Here is a 20,672-nt window from a genome sequence, read left to right as displayed (position 1 = left end):
ATTCAGATTTGAATGGGCTGCCAGGTAAGACTGGAGTCTTATTTTCTTTTAAAATGTAATATTCAATCACTGCAAATGATTTTGGCACAATAATATTTGGCATGCGTGAACTGATTTGATTGGTTTGAGTTTTCCAAGGTTGGAAGGGCAAATGATTTTCTGATGTTGAATGGGAAAAGCTTAAGATCAAGCCGACATGCTTATTGCAATAAATTATGAGGTTTATATTTACAAAGCACTAACTGAACATCTAATATATAATCTACACATATAAAGTTTCTAAATCAAATTTTAGATAAATTGGGCCACAAAGTTTATGACCTAAACTGTAAGGTTAAAATCCTTTATTAAAACTCTAATCCAATTGCATGCTAATTAAAACTAATTTTCAAATTAAATGGGTCTATGTACAGACCACTTCTAAAAAGCATCGTCATTTGACTGTCTCAACTAGAAAAAAAATGCTGAGATTTAAAAAAAAATCCCATATAAAGTTGCTAAATCAAATGTCAGATGAAATGATCATTTATGACCTGATTTTTTTTATATATATATATATATATATATTGATGGTTTCTTTCATTAAAACATTAAAAGAAATTCTATATGCAGTTGTTCTTTAGAGCTCTCACACACATATAGGCCTACACACTAGTTGAGGTTTAGCAAAAGTTTTTTTTATTTTTTATTATATTCTTATTCTGACACCCACAAGTCCAACAAACTGAACCTGCCACTCACATACATTTAACACATTCAAATTGATATGTCATAATGCATGTCCTATAATGGTGTTATAAATTAAAGTCACCATGAAATCAAAATTGACTATTATTATTTGTATGGAATATTGCAGTGATTATCATAAATTATTTATCCGAGCATATCATTTTATGTATTTTACATTCATGTGCCCTCATAATCTTTAATCAAAATAACTTGCAGTGACATCTCTTCTCTGATTACACGTTTGCTGGCGTGGGTGCGGAACAACCTGTAACTCACATGAGTTCGACCAATAGCAAACCACAACCATCTAATCAATTCCCCATGAAAAAAATCAAGTCCCGCCAAACATTTTTTCTTGTTCGAAATGCCATTTCACTAGATATATCACAATAGGAAGAAAAGACTCCTATGGCAATTTCCATTTCATCCTGACTTCAGATCAGAAATAATTGTATCCAATGAAAAGAGGGTTTAATTCTCAGAGTGTTGGGATATTGAAGTAACTCTTGGGTTTTTTTGTTACATATTTTCAACATTAAATGACAGAATGGACCTGACATTACACACAAAGAGCAGTATGGAAAATGTGGCTGTAGATAATTCATCAAAAAAGTAGCCCATTTTACCTGACTTCACCCTACAAAATAAATGAAAGCAAGACCCTTTTCAGTCAGTCATAGGCTAGAAACTTTGCAAACATCACTTGATTTTGACAGAAACAAAGACCCCGACCCACGGCTCTACCACACAGTGTAAAGCAAATCATAGTGTCTTCTTTAAAATGAAAACTAAATTAGCACTTCCTCAAGGTACTTTAGGTCCTCTCAGGTTTGCTTAAAACACTGCAATACAATGTAACCCTCAAAACAAAGGACGCTGCAGAAAGACGCGAAAATAAGCAGCAGAAGAGGGTCTCTCCTCTCCACGTGTGAACGCATATCATGGCAGACTCTTTTGAGGGAGGGGAGGAGTAACCACACACACACATACTCGCTCCGCCATGCTAGTACGGAGGCTATGCTCTCGTCGCTGCTCTCTGACCCCAGTGGCAGTCCTTTCTTCCTCCACTGCGGTCTAGACTCACTCCCCCTCTCCGCCAGTCAGAGCGAGGCTCGCCGCCTGCCTGCGCTGCTTTTCCCGCGTGTCTCCGTCAGCTCGCCGGAGGGTCTCCAAGGGTCGAGGGTCCTGCCCCTGCCCGGCTCCGAGTGCCACCTCTTCGGCTACCGACATCTGCATTCCCCGGCGTGCATGGAGCAACATCTTTAGAGGTGGGCGATAGAGAAAGAGACGCTTTCAGCCTGTTCTTGTGTGTTATGCAGCTTGTAAATGTACGCTTAGACAGGGAGCAAAAAAAAAAAAAAAAAAGACACAAAAGGGTTAGAGGTGGCTTGTCATTGAGCGGCGGTGTCAGCGCGGCCACTCACCCGGGGAACGATCACCCTCCGCGGCGAGTGTGTTAGACACATTTACACACGAGTTTGCGTGTTTTTACTCGAAATGTCGGAGATATTGTAGTCGGGGTGATGTAGGTTCAACTTGATCTCTTTTGCTCTCTCTCTAAAGAGTGTAGCCTGCACTTGAGACATGATTTCCAACCTTTATTTTGATCGTTCCCTCGCATTGTTCAGCCGGAAGCAGTAGAGTTGAGCGCAAATAAATATCACGCGCGTATGTAGACGTTATTTATTAAACGCAACGGCAGGTTTTTACGCAGCTAAGCTAGTGGTTGCTAGCTAGCTGAGGTGAGCAAAGCGATAATTTTTTTTTGCATAATATGTGGAGTAATGAGGATGATTATAGTTTTATGCAAATTTGGGCATTTTCAAAAACCTTTTTTTTTTTTTACATGAAACAAATTTGTATATTACCCGTGGAGTTATTTGTAAATTAGTGTAAATAGTTTGACGTAAAATATTAAAATAACTTAATTACATATGTACGTGATAGGGGAATACTGTATTCCATACTAATTTTGTTTTTAAAAACTGAAGTTTATAGCATACCGTATAATGTAGCCTATATGATGGTACTTATTATTAACTTATTTCTAATTATTTTGTCATTTGTACTATGTCATTTGTACAGTACTGTAGATTTAATTACAGTAAACACAATTAACTACAGTCTGTTACAGTTGAATGAAAAAAGTGAAATATTTAGGCTTTTTGCGAAATAATAGGTAATATTAATATGTAGTAAAGCTACAGAAATATTGAACAGAGGACAGGAAAACAAGACTCATAAATTATACAAGAAGCATAAATAATTCATAAATAAAAAAAAGAATAAAATACATCATTCAGAATTCATTTGCATCACATATTAACAGTTAAATGCCTTCAGTCCTTTACATATTTAAAAAAAAATTATATTTAGTAGAATAATGTGACTGTGATTTTTGCACTTGCCTGGCTAGTACAGATAACACGGAGAGACCAGCATCACTTTTTACTCATTTCTTTAGGATGTGAGATAATGGGTTGCCTCATTAAGAGTAAGGTGTCAAAGCTAATCTCCTGCAGTAAACCAGTAGGCTATTTCATAAGAAACTCAAAAACAGACAATCTGTGGCAGGTGTTACTGAGCAAGTTCAGTGATTATTACTGCTTTTATTTATGCAGTAAAATAATGAATCTCTGTATTTTCCTATATATATATATATACAGTATATAAATAGGCTATTTTTTTTTTTTTTTTCACAGAATAAAATACAAACTGACAGCAATGTACTACAGTTTTTTAAAGTAAACCTGTTTACACATCATTTTGAGTAAGTGAATGAAAGTAGTTTTGAGAGGTTTGGATGGAGTAGTTCAGGGGTTGGTCATGGTTAACTGGCCCTCCATATGGCTAAAGAGCTGGAGCTGCTCACCTTTCTGTTTCTCTGCGTTTTCTTTTGTTTGGGTCTCAACACTTTTGCTCAATTTAATTTATTTGTTTTGGATCATAAATACGGTAAGATTCATCTGTCATTAGATCTAGTTCAAGTTTATAACTGTTTGTGTGCAAGTTGAGTCAACTTGATGAGTGATCATGAATTTTAAATTTGTGTGTTTGTTTTTAATAATAAGAGTGACATCATTACAGCATAACGTTCTTTCAGTTGTTTTATCATAAGTTTATAGTGGAAATATTATGAAAAATATCATAAACTATAATTAGAAATGAGATGTTTCCCTGAAAACAGATATTTAAGCAGATGTATTCTAGAAAATAGAATTGATATCCACTGTTATGAAATGTTTTATTGTGCAACCTAAATGTGTGTTACATGTGGCAACATCGGTTTTATTCAAGTCAAAAATATGACCCGACAACACCAACAAAAGTGATTTTTCAGGTAGAAAAAGCTGTTTAATGTAACAAATGCACAGTGTAGGTATTATAACATTTATTTGAGAAGTAAGTAATCCACATGTAAAGAATATAAAACACGCAAATCTTTCACATAATTTAAAATCTCATACAGCATCTTTTTCTGTCGCTCTTTCTTTACAGATAGTATCTTGTCCTCCTCATCGGCACTATCAAGGGTTCTTTTCCGTGTTTAAGTGGTGGTTCTGAAGGATGCTGACTGCGTGGGTCGCTCCAGGGTCCTGGTGAAGTGTCTCATGTGTGACGTGGAGAAAGAATGGCCCACGGAATGCCGTCACAAGGCAAAGTGACCATCTCGGTGGACGAGTACAGCTCCAACCCCACGCAGGCCTTCACCCACTACAACATTAACCAGAGCCGCTTTCAACCGCCACACGTGCATATGTGAGTAACAAGGGACAATGGCACAGAAATGCAGTTTTTTCTTTATACATTCTCTTCATGTTTTTGATTCAATTTAGTTTTGTGCTCATTTTGAAATGAAAAAACTGTTTTCCTAATCTGTCAGGCTCGCAGTATCGCACTAGCCTTATATGTCTAACATGGTGTTTGGTCCTGAATAAGCAAACTTTGTAATCGGTTTGGACTGCATCAGACACAAGATATCTTTAATAGCGTAATGGTCTAATAGGGTCAGACAGAAATAGATAGTTACTATTACAATTTTCAGGCTCTTGGTTTTAATATTGACTTCAGCTGTGGCACAGTATTACATATTTCAGGTGAAACGTACACCGAATGCTTTGTCAAATGCATTTTCGTGCACTGCATTATGTGCAATTTAAAACCAGATTGTTCACTCCACGCGTAGTGGTTTGTGGTTTGGAGGAAAAAGTCTTAAGAGCAGACATGCTGTTCGAGCATTATTCACATTCATGGTAGCATATTCATTCATCTCGGTTTTGGCTAACTCTTGTAGACTATTGAATATGGTGTTATTTGCAAAGCTTTTACATAACTCCAGTTCTCATTGTCTGTTTGATGGGACAATAACTTCACGCAATCCATTCAGCCAAAGTATAACCGAGCCGTTTTAATACGGCAAGTGTTTTTGAGCTGTAACATGATGAAGATTAAAAAGGCTGCATCATTATTTAAAGCCACTGGTGTTTGCATCACCCGTAGTGTAATGTCCTCAATGCAGGCTGTGATTCCTTTCTAGTAGCGGTCCTCTCGTCCACTGCTTTCTCCTTAATCACCTCATTGCTTATAGAGCAGTGTGTTCTGGGAAAGCAAAGGCTTGTTTAGATTGGGGAGATAATGATCGTGTTTACCAGAGGCTTGCGTTGCTGAACATAAACACACACAACTGCACATTCGCTTGAAGAAACGGGGGGCGATTAGAAAAGGCCCTTTTTCATCATGTTTTGGGTTTCTAGTCAACATGCACTTTGACTTGCTTTGCTTTAAAGTCCGGAAGTTGCAACCGACTTTACTTCGGTGTTGTTGTGGCGTATTTCCAAGTGAAACGGAATATTGAATAGAGGGCAGGGTTTTACTTTAGCGCACCTCCTCTTCATCCCTCGCTCACAGCAGACTGATGGTTGGAGGGGAGCGGTTAAGGGCATTCAAGCCAAGCCGTCAAACTGACATCATCAGGGACGGAACGCCATTGAAGAGCGGAAGCAAATTTTCAGATTTTGATTAAAGATTACCACGACAAACACATTTTTCTGTGTGTTAACTTGCACGGATTAATTGTTCACCACAAGACTGGTAATGTGCGCTAACAAAGTAAATAGGGTCAATTTTGATTTCATGACGACTTTAAAGAGATTCTTCAACCTGATCTGGCCCTTAATGTCAGCATGAAATGGAAATGTCCCCTTGATGTTTATTAAATGCCTGTTATAGATCTTGTGAACAATTTATCAACGTGTTTTTAATAAATAATCAAAATATAATAACTGGACCTTCCGGTGAAATTGACAGATTTCTCTGGTTACGGATGCCAGACTTCTTCAGTGATTTAGTCCAGAGTCTAGTCTCGTCTCGTCTAGTTAGTCCTGAAGAAAATTTGTATAATTTTTTTTTTTAACAATGTGAAATGGCATTTCGCAACCTATACCTTCTGTAACATGAAATATTTCTTAGTAAAAGGATATTAAATGTAGGACGGGATTTGGCTTTATCCATTGGGAGTTTTTTGTGGCAATTTCATACCAAAGTTTGCTGTAAATTTTAGAAGACTAGCTAGTTGGTTGAAACTTAAGCGGACTTGCTGGCGTCAGCTTAAAAGGAAAGCTGCTTCAGAGAAAGATTAGCCTACCAAGTCAATTTTTTTTCCCCTGTGGAATGTATAGATGAATCAGACCAAAAACATGTTTTAAGAAATAGGCTCGGTTTTGATTTCATGTTGACTTCATTCAGGCAGCCCTTGAGTTGGTGGTTTAGCAGGGAATTTCGTGACGTACACATTACACGGTGTGTGTTCAGATGATCGTGGCCATGACCCAGTTCTGTACATGGCCCCTGCACATCGACAGCAATTACCCTCGTTAAGGACTCACAGAGGGACTTCAGAAGAGACGTTTTTCCTCTGTGCAGTATTCCGGCTGAGAACTAGCACGTTCGTCTGTTTTGCTTTCCTCCTCGTTCTTCTGCGCGCCCTTTTTTCCCCCTTACGTGGAGCAAATTCATAGCACCAGAAAGCATATGCTCCGGTGCAAATCATGTCACGTCGACTAGTGGAGCTTGTGTGACTTCGGGTGACTTCATTGAAAGGAAAGAAAAGGAAATGCTGTGCACATCATTCAACAATGTCTAAAGCTGACTTTTTTTTTTTTTTACAATATTTTTTTGAAAGGCAGCAATCGATTAAAACTCCTCTTCCTCTAATCCACAGATTCCTACTCTTATTTTCGCTTGAATTGCTTATCAAGCTAATATTACATTTTTGTGTAGATAATTTCAGCCTGTTATTTAGTTTAGAAACTTTATACTTAAGACATTTAAGATTTGGAGATTGAATACTTTAACGCAATGTTTAGCATTGAAATGTAAAATACTGAATTGGATTTGATCTTTTTTTCTTGAGTTTATTTCTTTCTTGCATCCATTTAACCACATAGCACTGAAAAGTTAACATTGCTTCATGTTTATTCACAATTACAAATATCGGATGCAGCATTTGCGCGAAACCAAATATTAAATCCCGAACTTACCTAAAGCTTTGACTAGTTTTTTGCTGCCAGTTTCCATCTGGGAATGTAAATCCAGTTATACATGTGTCTTTATTGTCTTCCCTTTGTTCTTTTTTTACTTGTTCCCTTTCTTTCTTGTTCTCTTCCTCTCTTCTTTGTGATTGAAATCGGTTGTTCACCTGCTCCGTCATTACCCCTCCTCCCCACATCCACCTTCCACCTGAAATTGGTTGTTGCTTTTTTTCTGTTTAACCCGATCTAACAGAAATAACCGAGCACAAGCCGGCAGCTCCTGTGCCTTTATTACCCCGGCCCTCTTTAATAGGAGTGTAATTGATCTTTGGCTCCGTTGCCCTGCTCTTTAATGCGCACATGTTCAGGCCTGAACGGATGCCAGCTTAAAAATACTTGGCTGTTCAATACAGAGTAGATTGATGATGAAATAACAAAGAGAAGATGTGAAAATACAATAGTCCTGTTTTCGATAGATTCATCAGTGGGATATTGTTTAGTTTACCTGAGCTGTGAATGGGAATGTGCAGTTTGAATTGAATGTGATATTAGATCAAAATTCAATGAAAACACGTTTTTCCATCCAGCGTGTCCAATGTCTGATTCACAAGCAAATGACTCTTATGAGCGGATTCTTTTTAGTGAAAAAAAGTATAATGCAAACCAGTGTTTTGTGATTCACTCTTTTAATAAATCGTTAAAACAGTTACTGTTTGGAATTAATTGCTTGCTGAACTAAAACTTATGATTACTTTAAATAATGTCTGCCTCAATGCAAATTTAGTGTACTTGAGGTTTGTGAATTTAATCACTATCATTACTAACTTGATTGTTTATGTGGAAATGTGTAGTTAAAGATAACCAATTGCAACAGTTAAAAAAAAAAAATCTATTTTTATTATTCTGGGGGAATTCTGTAGGAAAAAATGCAATGTTGTGAAGTTTGTTTTATACTTTAAGTCAGCAAGAGCAAAATATCCCTATCTTTTCCCATCTTTTTCATTGTGCCGCTGATCGGTTTCCCTTAGCCTTGTAAATTCGTCAACCTATGAATAATTAAAACGTTCATAAAAGTGCGAAGCGTTTAAGATTTTCAACTCGACGTTCATTTCATCCCGGCCGCAGGGAAGAAGAAGAGGGGATTCATATCGTGTTAAATGAATGCTGCACGCTTTCCTCGTTTTGTATCCGCTTTGAATTCAGTCTTGTTTGAATTACACCATTTATTTTTCTTGATGTTGGATGTTGCTTTATGATGTCTGTTTCTCTTTTCATTTGAGAAAGTCTTTGCTTTTTTTTTTCTCGTTGAAGAAAGGCATGCAGTAAATTCCTCTCTTTTTTCGAGGATATGGTGACTAGGCGTCTGAATGCATCGACATGCTGCGTGCGAGCAGATTTTACCGCACCTGTCTTTATAGATTTATGTTTACGTTCTCTTCCTGAAGCACATGAGTGACAAACGACAGGAATCGAGTGCAGTCCGTACGCTCGTGTGCGCATCCGTGTGTGGAGCGTGTAATGGAAGTGCACGGGATTGAAAATATCGGAACTAGCGGGGCTTTGTGTGGACTGTAATTGCAGTAAGCACTCTGGCAGGCCTCCGTAATGCAGATGTCCCGCAGAATTAAATCAGAGCTCTCTCTCTCTCGTTCCATCGGTTTCTCTGGAAAAGGCCTGAACTCTTTCTGTCTGGGGGGATCTGTTTTAGCTTGTGTGTGTGTGTGTGTGGGAGGGTCACTCAGGACTTCTCCAGGCCCTTGAAATAAGAGAACCCTTGATTAAACCCACAGCTTCTGTCCGCTGAGGCAGCCACCGCACAAGGTCATGGGGGTCAAGTGACAATTGACTTTGGGCAGGTCTGGGACCTGTACGTTTTAAGTTTTTTTTTTGTGTGTGTGTGTAATTTCAACACAGGCGACCGTGTATTTCCCTCCCAGACATACAACGCTGGGGCCGGTACAGAGACAAAGAGAGGCTCCCGTTTATTTTTGCTAAATCGTTGGGCTGAAATGTCCCGCTCCTGTCACAGATGAACAACGCTCCACTTGCTAGTTCTGTGTAGATGATTTGTTAAGATGGTAACACTTTACAATAAGGTTCATTAGTTTACATTAGTTCATGTATGAACTAACAATGAGCAATACATTTGTTACTATATTAGTTAATCTTTGTTTATGTGAGTTAATAAAAATCCAGCTGTTCATTGTTTGTTCATGTTAGTTCACATTGCATTAACTAATGTTGACAAGTACAACTTTTGATTTTAATAATGTATTAGTAAATGTTGAAATTAATATTAACCAAGATTAATAAATGCTGACGAAGTATCGTTCATTCTTAGGTCATGTTAACTAAGGCTGTTACCTTATGTTAACTAATGAACCTTATTGTAAAGTGTTACCGTTAAGATTAGACTGGCCTCATACTCTGCTTTTCCTTCAGTTGGTTCCTATAAGATTGAAGGTATTCGTTTTATAAAAGCCAGTTCAGGATTCACATTTCAGCTCTAAAGTCTGGTCTTAGGATCTAGTTTTATTCAAGTCAGAAATATTTAAAATGACTCAATCAACTGCATTAGATTGCACCAATAATTTTACAGCTTCGATTATATAGAAATGGCTATTAACTAAACATTTTTGATGTGCCATGTTTGAAACAATCAACTCAATATTACTCTATAATAATGTGCAAATTTGCTTATAACTGTAAACATCAGTCTGATTATTTATTTATTGTCATTTACTAGGGGTGTAACGATACCCTCATGTCACGATTCGATACATATCACAATACTGAACTCACGATACAATATTATTGCGATACCCCAAGACATGTGATAAAAGGTTAACAAAAAATGTACTGTTTATTAAACTGGATAAATTTGATATTACATTGTGTGTATAAATGAATATTCTTGGACTTGGTGCTGGAAACCCAAAGCACAGGACAATAGAGACACCAGAATAAAAATATTCATGATTCTGAAGCTGAAAATACAGAGACTAGATACATTTAAAATAATGTAGGCCACTTTTTTACACAGATATTCCCCTATTGCATTATTATACGTTATATTCAACATTATATATAATATTTTAATGTAGTACTGACACTAAAACTCTGAAAACTTAAATTTTTTCTCACATAGTAAGAACTATTCACGATACATATTGTTGCATTTTTGTATTGCGATATATTGTGACGCGATATATTGTTACACCCCTATCATTTACACTACCATTTAAAAGTTTGCGGTTGATTTATTTAATGTTTTTGAAATAATTCTCTAATGCTCACCAAGCCTGATAAAAATAGAACAAAATAAAAACAGTAATATTGTAAAATATTTTTACAATTTAAAAACAACTGTTTTATTTTAATATATTGGAAAATGTAATTTATTCCTGTGATGGTAAAGCTGAATTTTCAGCATCATTACTCCAGTCTTTAGTGTCAGATGATCCTTCAGAAATTATGCTAATATGCAGATTTACATTTTTCAATGTTGAAAAGAGTTGTGTTGCTTGTAATTTTTTTATGGAAACCATGATCAATAAAAAGTTAATAAGAACAACATTCGGAATATCTTTTGTAATATTATAGACTAAATGTTTTTTTTTTTTTTATTGCATCATTGCTGAATAAAAGTATTAATTTCTTAAAATATAATCATACTCGCCACAAACTTTTGAATGGCAGTGTACTGTTGTTGTTAGGCTACTAATTAGAATTAGAGTCTATAAGTTTAATCAAATAATATTTAAATAAGTTTAATAATATTAATAGTAAATGATATCATACGTCATGTTATTGCTAAGTTTTTATAGAAGCAATAATGGAATCTATGCATTACAGTGTTTTTTATTTATTTGTATTTTTTACACACTTTATGTCATGCCTAATAACATCACTTGGCTTATTGCTTTATTTTACACTTTAAAAAAAAATCCATGTCACATTTTTTGACAAAAGTCTGCAGAAGATATCAGACAGAAAAATAAGAAACCTTCTTGTCTTTATAGGGTAGAGGTTTGAAGGAATATGAAATGAAACTATTTATGTTTTATAGATTTCCGATTGGAAATACACAGTGGTTTCTGAAAGGACTGCAAACTGTCATCTTCTAATTGAAATGTTTGTTCATGAAGGGTTTCCTCATTTATCCTCATCCTCCATCCTGTTTTTCCAGCTTCCGTCTCTCTCTTTCTCATTTTTGTGCTCTGTGTGTTACTCTGAAGTTTATTGAATTAGCGCCGACAGCTGAGAAGCACAAGATAAGATAGAACCGCTGTGTCTCTCCGTTTGAAATGGATTGCATTGCTATGTATGAGTGAAGGTGGTGGACTGCAAGTACGGTTTGATGTTTCTTCACCAATAGCAGTACAAGCCGAGCCGCACGAGCGGAAAAGCCAGTAAATATTTGGCTCCTCTTGATGATTATCATTATAATTTTTATTCTTTGGCGCTGGTTCACGGAGCTTCCTGCCCTGCTTGTCTTACACACACACACACACACACACACACACACACACACACACGTGGCCCTGAGTGAGGCAGATAAGCCTAAAAGTCCATTTCCTGCCACAGATCAGTGCAGTGGCGGTGCTATCCGCATCAAAGGCTTGACTGCAGGGCACTCTTTTCACAGCCCTGTGCCCCACATCTACAAAACACGGCCCTCTGAAATATTCATACTGTACACAGAGGTTTCAATCTCTCACTCCGACTCTCTCTCTCTCTCAGTCACTCTCTCATCAAATTCCTACATTAAAGAAGGAATCTTTCCATGGCGGGAGAGAAATGCGAAATATTTCCCCTTGTAGTCTGTGCAGAGCCCTGATTTACCCTTCTATGAAGACAAGCATGCCTTCTTTTAATGGCTATCTATCTATCTATCTATCTATCTATCTATCTATCTATCTATCTATCTATCTATCTATCTATCTATCTATCTATCTATCTATCTATCTATCTATCTATCTGTCTGTCATTCTATTGCTCCATTTGTCTGTCTGTCTCTATCTATCTATCTATCTATCTATCTATCTAGACTGTCTATCTATCTATCTATCTATCTATCTGTCTGTCTGTCATTCTATTGCTCCATTTGTCTATCTATCTATCTATCTATCTATCTATCTATCTATCTATCTATCTATCTATCTATCTATCTATCTGTCTATCTGTCTGTCTGTCTGTCATTCTATTGCTCCATCTATCTATCTATCTATCTATCTATATATCTATCTATCTATCTATCTATCTATCTAGACTGTCTATCTAGACTGTCTATCTATCTGTCTGTTGCTCTATCTGTTCGTTCTACTAGGATATTTTATTTTCAATTATGATTTTGGCTTCCAACAAATCCGTCCGATAGATAGACGTCACTTTTTTCACAAATTTGAGTTTTTGTTGTTTACACAGTCAAGTCAAGTCACCTTTATTTATATAGCGCTTTTTACAATACAGATTGTTTCAAAGCAGCTTTACAGAGATAACAGGAAAATAATGCAACAAGTTTGTTTCCAGAAGAAAATAGCGTCACAGTCAAGCTTAAGTAAGTTCTGTAATGTTTCATTTTTGTTGTAAAAAGTTATTTAGTTAATTTATATATATATATATATATATATATAGCTGCTCTGGAGTAAACCGTGATGTCATCATCCAGCTCAGTTCAGTTCTCATATAATGGTGTCAGTGCAGGCAGATCAATATTATTGTTGAAAATGAAATGAAATGTTAAATTTAATGTCCCCAACTAAGCAAGCCAAAAGCCAATGGCAACAAAGGTGAAAAAGAGACAGAGACTATAACGTTGTCGCTTTTGAAACCGTGCACTTTGAAACCCATTTTCAGACCCCCAAAACGCTGTTGTCGTGTAAATGACAAAAAGTTTTCAGTTTTACATGGTAGAAGTACCTTTTTCTGGATATCTTTCATCAGTTGTCACATTATTGCATCACATGAGGACTGAGGGCACGATGTTAACCGTACTATAGAGGGAACATTTCATAACAGAAACCAGCTACTTGTTCCCTATACCTCAGTCTTGACCTGACAAACAATTGTGTCTGCGATTTGCAAATTTTAGATTATTTGTTGTAAGAAAAGTCAAAGGAAGGAAGAGAGATCCACAAATAGCAGCACGCTCATGTCGGCCCTCTGAAATAGATGAACTGTGGCTGTTTGTGAAGCTTTGATTCAGTTCAATCGTTCGTTGTTCCTGAAGGTTAAAGAATCAAGTGAGCGCTGTCAAACTGAGTATCTTTGAACAGAAATCAAAACGCTTTCCTGCGCAATATGACACATGCATCCAATAAAAGAGCCGCGGTGCATCCGAAGTCTAAATGTGTGTGTTTTTTTTCCAGCATAAGGAATTGTGTGCTTCACATATCTAAGTGTTGTTTTCACCGTACTTTTTCTGTGTATTTGAATGACAGTCTCTTTATTCGCTTTGTTTTTCTTTCAAGGTCTATCTTGGCTTTTTCAGTGTCACACACACTCGTATATTTTCTCTCTTTCTCTCACATGCACACACACATTCCAGTTCAGCTCTAATGCAATTTCAGAGGCACAGTAAGCCCCTGGTCCGAATAATCCTTTCTTTTCTCTCCCCGCCTAATGAATATTTAAACGACTGAGTGAATATTTAAAACATTGAGCAAATATTCAGAAGGCTCTGTCCGGTCATGTTCATATTTGTGGCTGTGGTGATTTTGGTTTTCATTTTAGAAAGCTAAGCACCTTGAAAAAATCTTTTGTCAGGCAACCTAAAAAATGTTGTAACATCTAAATAAATTGGTTTATTATTTTAAAACAGTGAATCAACCCGACTACATTAGTTTTTAACAATCAGCGATATAGTTCTACTGGTTTCATGCGTGCAAAATCAAAGTCATGAGTTTGATTTCCAAGTAAAAGGCTGTTTTTCAATGCGCTTCAATGAATCATTCACGATTAGACTTGGAAAGTGTATTAAGGAAGTAAATGGTGTCAATTAAGTTGATTTGCTCATGAAACAAATCCTGTGAGTCGCGTGTTCAGGTGACAGAGGACCAAAAGATACACAGCTCTGCTTCCATTTGGAAAAGCCTTGTTGACTCTAACAGATTCATATGACCGTGTGTGTGTGTGTGTGTGTGTGTGTGTGTGTGGGCCACAGAGTTCAGCACACCAGCCGCTTCCATAACTAGATCTGTCGAGTCTTTTATATCTCTGTTGCTGGCCTGAACACCACAGACCACATTTAATCAATACGTGTGTGTGTGGCTGTGTGCGCGCTTGTTTTTATTTACTGCATTGTGATCAATAGCAAATATTATTTTCTGTCCGCCTGTTTCTCCCTCTCCTTTTTAAAGTGTCATGATTTTCTGTGCAGGTGGTTCATTTCAGATATGACTCGGTCAAATTTAATCACAATTCAGACAGATGCACAGGCCATTGACAGTGGAAAATGGGTGGCTCTTTCTTTCTTTCTTTCTTTCTTTCTTTCTTTCTTTCTTTCTTTCTTTCTTTCTTTCTTTCTTTCTTTCTTTCTTTCTTTCTTTCTTTCTTTCTTTCTTTCTTTCTTTCTTTCTTTCTTAAGATCTATCTATCTATCTATCTATCATAAATATATGTATGTATACGTGTCTGTGTATACTTCTTTTTTTTTTTTGCCTGTTCCCTCCTTTTTTGGATGACGTGCCATTTCTCATCATGTGCTATTTTCTTTTCTTTCATTCGAGTAGATGCTCTTTTATGTGCAATGTATTTGTTTTCCTTAATGGAAGTGTGTGTGTGCGTGTGTGTGTGTGTGTGTGTGTGTGTGTGTGTGTGTGTGTGTGTGTGTGTTGTTGCACTGGCCCACCTCCCTTCCTAAGGTTCCTTTATATTTTTAGTTGGACAGGAGATGTAAGTGTTAATTAGAGAGCCGAGGGCTTTTTGTCGACTGACAAGCCTTTTAGTAATGAAATAATAGTGAGGGGAACAAGCGCGGCTTATTGCACGTTTCTGACTTCAATTACAGCCAAGATCCTTTTTTTTTCGTTCCTTTTGAGTTATAGAGGAGAATTTCTCCTACCCCCCCACCCCCCTCATCCCCCAAAAACTATCTTTGGGAAAATAAATAAAAGGATGTTCAGACAAGAGGAGAGTGATTCTCTTAAATAGACATCAAATGTGAGAATTTCTAAAGACTGCTTCCATTTCCAGAGCTTTTGCAATAAAAGATTCTGCTCTAGTTTTAAATTTGACTACAAAAGCCATGGATGCAAATAAGAAAATGTTTCTGAAACAGCATTCCAGTTTCAAAAATATCTGTCTGTCTGTCCGGCGATCTGTTCATTAATCAAGTTTTATTTTCAGTTATGATTTTGGCCTCCAAAAATTATAAAAAAAAAACAATGATGAAGATTTTTTTATATTTGTAGGGTTATACGACATGTTTAGCAGAGTTTATCACGTTGTACTTGACAATGACATTTGTCACATAAGTAAGATATATATTTATCTTCTGTAAAAGTCACACATAGATCTGTTGCAAATAACTATTTTGTCACTAAATAGATGGATTGAGCTTGGTCCTTCTCTTTTTAGTATGTTCTGTGGTTTTTTTAACTGCAAACACAGTCTGATTTTAAGCATGTCGCTCAGCTCATGTACTTATAGCCGGCTAGCAGTTTTATACAGTTATTTGTGCTGGTTTTCATGCTCATAGAATAACCTCCTTCTCTTTCTCTCCCTCCATCTTTCTCTTCATCGCTCATTCTCTCTCTCTCAGGGTGGACCCCATCTCGTACGACACTCCCAAGCCGGGTGGCCACACGCGTTTTGTGTGCGTGTCAGACACACACTCCCGGACAGATGGCATCCAGATGCCTTACGGGGACGTTCTCCTGCACACAGGGGACTTCACCGAGCTGGGCCTGCCCTCGGAGGTCAAGAAGTTTAACGACTGGTTAGGTAAAGAGCTGCGATTAACCACCGTTTAACCCCCTTGCATCACATCCGACCCTCACACACGCAGGGTTTAGCGGCGTGTGAAGTGGTGGTGACAGGTTTTAGTGACTGAAGCTAATGGTCAGAAAAACTGAGTTTCTCCTTTCGCCATCTGTCAACATAACAGAAAGTGTTCAGTGAGCTGTTTGCACCATTACTGGATTTTTTTTTTTCTGTTCAGTGAAGAGTTCTGGGTAGTATAAGTAGTTTTGTGAGGTCTTTATGCTGGTTTTTGTTTGTCAAATTAGGATTTTTAACTTTCAATTTGGATTATTTATTTTTTTAAGCCTTTCACCTGTAGTCATTGTTTAGTTGTTCAAAAATTTGGTGTCAGTTTGCTAAAAAATAAATTAATACTTATATTCAGCAAGGATGTATTAAATTGTAAAGTAACAGTAAATACTTTTTAAGCAAAATGCATCATGGTTTCCGCCAAAATATTAAGCAGCACAACTGTTTTCAACATTGATAATAATAAGAAATGTTTCTTGAGCATCAAATCAGCATATTAGAATGATTTCTGAGGAATCATGTGACACTGAAGACTGGGGTAATATCTGCTGGAAACTTCGCTTTGCCATCACAGGAATAAATTAGGAATAAAAGTTTTGATGGCGTTTATTTTCATTTTACCTCCTTATAAACTGGTGTTTATAAGTGCAGCGCTGCTTTGTGTACAGCGGTATTTAAAGAAACCGCTGCTGTTCCATAAATGCCACCTACTGCCAGAGAGTGAATCTGCATTTTCATTCAGTCCATCTGCGTTTTTTGTTTAATGCAGGTGTCTTATGCTTATGCCAAATCCGAAAGATTAAGGGTCTGGCAAATCACCCAACTCGAGGGGCGGCACCAAGCATGCATTTGAAAATCTCACTGCACGCAATTGGATAACACTACGACCAATCACAACAATACATGTCATTCACATATGTCGCTGCGCTGTCTGTCATCTGTTTAGCTCGCTTCTGGCCCGCCTATATCAGATACATCGATGTGATTGGTGCAGCTCGGCTACAAGGGCATAGTTAATGAGCATCATTACTCAATGCCAGAGTGACTCGCTGAGCAAATTCGAATTGTGATCTCGCGAGAACTCTGGATTTCCAGGGTAGTCTTATGCAGCGTAATTTCACAAATCTAAAGTCAGACCATTTGGATCGTGTTTAAAATGTAGTGGTTGCATCTCATTTCAAACGGCTACAGATATTTTTTTGTTTAAGGCCAGTTTGCCTGTTATAGAGCAAATCAGTAAAAGAAAGTTTCTTAAACAAAGAAAAAAATCGGCCAATTTGTTTTTAATGGTAGTGTACAGTGTACCATATACCAAATATTGGTAATCCAGAATAATTTGATTATATATATATTTTATATACATTACGTATATAGTAAAATGAAGTATATAAAAAATATGAAGACAAAATCCTTTGAAATAATTATGACTTTGAATGAGTTGGTATGAAATATTTAGCTCAAAATGGTAATATTTACAACACAACTGTATATACATTTGATTAGAAACCAAAAATACATACATAAAATTCATAGCAGAAAAATATATTTATATTTCCTTAAAAATTCAGTTGTTGTTGTTTTTTTTCCCCCCAGACAGATTAGGACAATAGTGGCGGGAAAGACAGCTCTGGTGATTATAATTGGTGTTCATTTTTTTTTACATTTTTTTATTTTTATGTAGACGGTGTGAGAATTTAGTATTTTCTACATGACATTCTAATTACAGATTCATAGGAGAGCAATGGGTTCTTCATTAGCAACTAATTATGCTTATTTATGTAGGGTTAAATTCAACATGGTTTTATGTGTAGGGACAATCCTCTGAGAAAATGATGTAGAATACAGATGAAGATTATGAATATCACTATATAGAAAATAGTAAAGATTTTGCTATCTATAGAAAAGGTTTTTCTAACGTTTTGCATTCTTATTCTACACAGATTGGTAATAAATATGAAACATTTGGTTTTAGGAAACCTTAGCATAAGTTGCAATTTATAGGCAGTTGTATGTTAAAATAACCAGCTTGTCAATAGCAATTGCAAAAGTATGTTTCCAGTCAAAAACAAATCATGCTTTTCCATACAAATGTATGATTTGTTTTTGACAAAAAGCCTCAGATCGTAGCCAGCTTGCAGGACGTGGTGGTCACAGATGTTCTTACTGTGACACACTGCGAGACTGATAGATTTTTGATTGAAACATCAGCCCTGATCTCCATAACTCTTGTTAATATATCTATTTGGAGGCCCTTGATGTGTGACGTGCTCTCATTATTTTGAGCTGTGGGACAGCGAGAGTATCACACACAAAAAATCTAGTTATGTAGTGTGTGTTAGCATGCATAGAGTTTGTAATTTGCATAAGTCTTGGTCTTTTTGTAGTGTACTCAATTTAAACTTTGTCTTTTAATGTGTTTTCATTTCAGTTAGAATGTCATAAAGTGGGTTGTTTGAGTTTATATTTAGCTTTAATGGAAGCTTCTTTTATATGGAATTTTGTTTACTGATGATGACTACAAGAACATTTTAAAGTGCCAAATATATAACTTTACCACTCTTTACAAGTACTGTGGTATCACCATTGTTTTTATAGGCATTAGGCTATACTATGTTAAAACCATTTATTATGATCTGTTGGTGAAACTATGGTACTTAATATATGTTTATAATATAAACACCAGGGTACTGAATGATTTCTAATATATTTGTGTACAATTGGTGTTGTACAATGGTATGCCGTGGTTCATGTCCAAAAAAACATAATAATATTGTGATGTTTCTTATTGACATTCGTTTGGTTCCTTGAAATGAAGTGTAGGAGGTTTCTGTGTTGTTTTGATTGTGTATGTAGTAAATCCTGCACCTCAAATCCTTTTTGATCCTGTGCTTTGGTTGAGGTGTAGATCAAAACCCATGTGATTAAATCAAACGTTTGCCGGCTCTGAAATCCAGAGCTCTGTTGGCGCCAGGGAGTCCTGGGCCGAGGGTTTGGGATGTTGGCACTTGATGCAGCCATAAAGCGGTCACGTTGACCCTGTGGAGCCGCTCACACCGCTGACCTTCAGACCAGCGTGCCTGGTGTATTGTGTGTGTGTGTGTGTGTGTGTGTGTACTGTGTATCCATTTGGCCTCTCGACATGAGCCATGCGCCACAACTATCCAATGTTGAGAGCAACTAAATACAAGTAAAAAGTGCTACACTAAAATTGCATTTTTTTTTTTTACGTGATTGTACAGCTGTTTTTGCATCACATTGTATTGCGTATACTCAGACACTTCCAGCTACACAAACCCAATCCTGAAATGTGTCGGACAGCAAATGCACTGTTGTATTCTCACAATAGGTTCAGCTCAGCTACTCTTCTGGTTAAGCAATGGTTTAAAGAGAATCTTGTTAAGAAAGGTAGTTAAAGTCAATATGTTTGCAACTTACATGATTTGAACGGTTTGATTCAGTGAATTGGTTCATTTAGAAATTAGATTCGCTGAGTCATCACTCATATGTGTTTGTAAAATTACGTCATTGTACTACGTTTTTACTTAGCAATATATTTTATCAGAAAACTATATATTTTGTTAAATACTGCATTTGCCATTGTTTTCAATGCGATGTTTTTAGGTTTTATTAGCTACTATTTTGTATGTATTCAGATCCTCATTTTTCTGCCCTGCTTTTTCTATAATATAAGAATTTTGTTAAAATATGGGGAGAAATGTAGTTAGAAACTAGTAGCTTGTTGCATAGCTAACTACTTTTTACTATAGTTTAGATAGTTCATTAATTATAAGTAATCTTGGCAAGTTGCAATTTCAAAGTAGGTTCCCTGACACTGTATTTGTACTTGCAGAAGCTCAATTTTTGGATGTCATAAGCTCTCACTCAGTTTGTCCTTCGCGTCGTCATTCCATCCATGCATACTCTCTTGTCACACATGGTTGAAATAGTGCATCAGAAGGGATGAAACGGAGAGAGCTGTCAGCAGTCTTTCCATCCCTCCATCTATCAACGTTCTTGACGCCACTTTTTTCGTATCCGGCATGTGACACCGGTAACTTTTAAAGTGCCTGGTGGTCGGAGAATGCTCCGACTTTCTTATTATTCACGTTCCAAAGGAAACCTGACGATGAAATTATTTTTCACATCATCGCTTTTTGTTGTAAACACACAGCTGGGCGCTGATAGATAATCTCATGATGGCTGAAAGCTGTCTTCTGTCAAAAACATGTTTGGATATAAGAGTTTAGTCAGTTTCAAACAAATCGTTCCCTCGAACATGACGTGATGATGGAATAGTTTATATAAGCCTTTTGACAAACTCAAAGAACGTCGCTCAGATGAGCCTGTAGTGGATCTTCGGGAAAACTAATCGTCGTGTTTTCATTATCCGAGCCAAAGCATTCCGGTTATATTTTCCGT

The 20,672-nt window shown here is 36.7% G+C and overlaps 1 protein-coding gene across 1 annotated transcript in view; it reads left to right on the top strand.

The window, feature by feature from the left end:
• Nucleotides 1-1,856: 1,856 nt before the first annotated feature.
• mpped2a (metallophosphoesterase domain containing 2a) overlaps nt 1,857-20,672 on the top strand; it is a 55,748-nt gene continuing 36,932 nt past the window's right edge. Inside the window, exons 1-3 of the mRNA XM_084404415.1 lie at nt 1,857-1,997; nt 4,228-4,488; nt 16,024-16,205. Coding sequence (XP_084260541.1) covers nt 4,361-4,488; nt 16,024-16,205 — 310 coding nt within the window. The 5' untranslated portion in view covers nt 1,857-1,997; nt 4,228-4,360. The remainder of the gene's footprint in view (nt 1,998-4,227; nt 4,489-16,023; nt 16,206-20,672) is intronic.

The sequence above is a fragment of the Rutilus rutilus genome (genome assembly GCF_951802725.1).
Source record: "Rutilus rutilus genome assembly, chromosome: 3".
In the NCBI taxonomy this organism is placed as follows: Eukaryota; Metazoa; Chordata; class Actinopteri; order Cypriniformes; family Leuciscidae; genus Rutilus; species Rutilus rutilus.
This window is presented reverse-complemented; position numbering and strand designations above follow the sequence as displayed.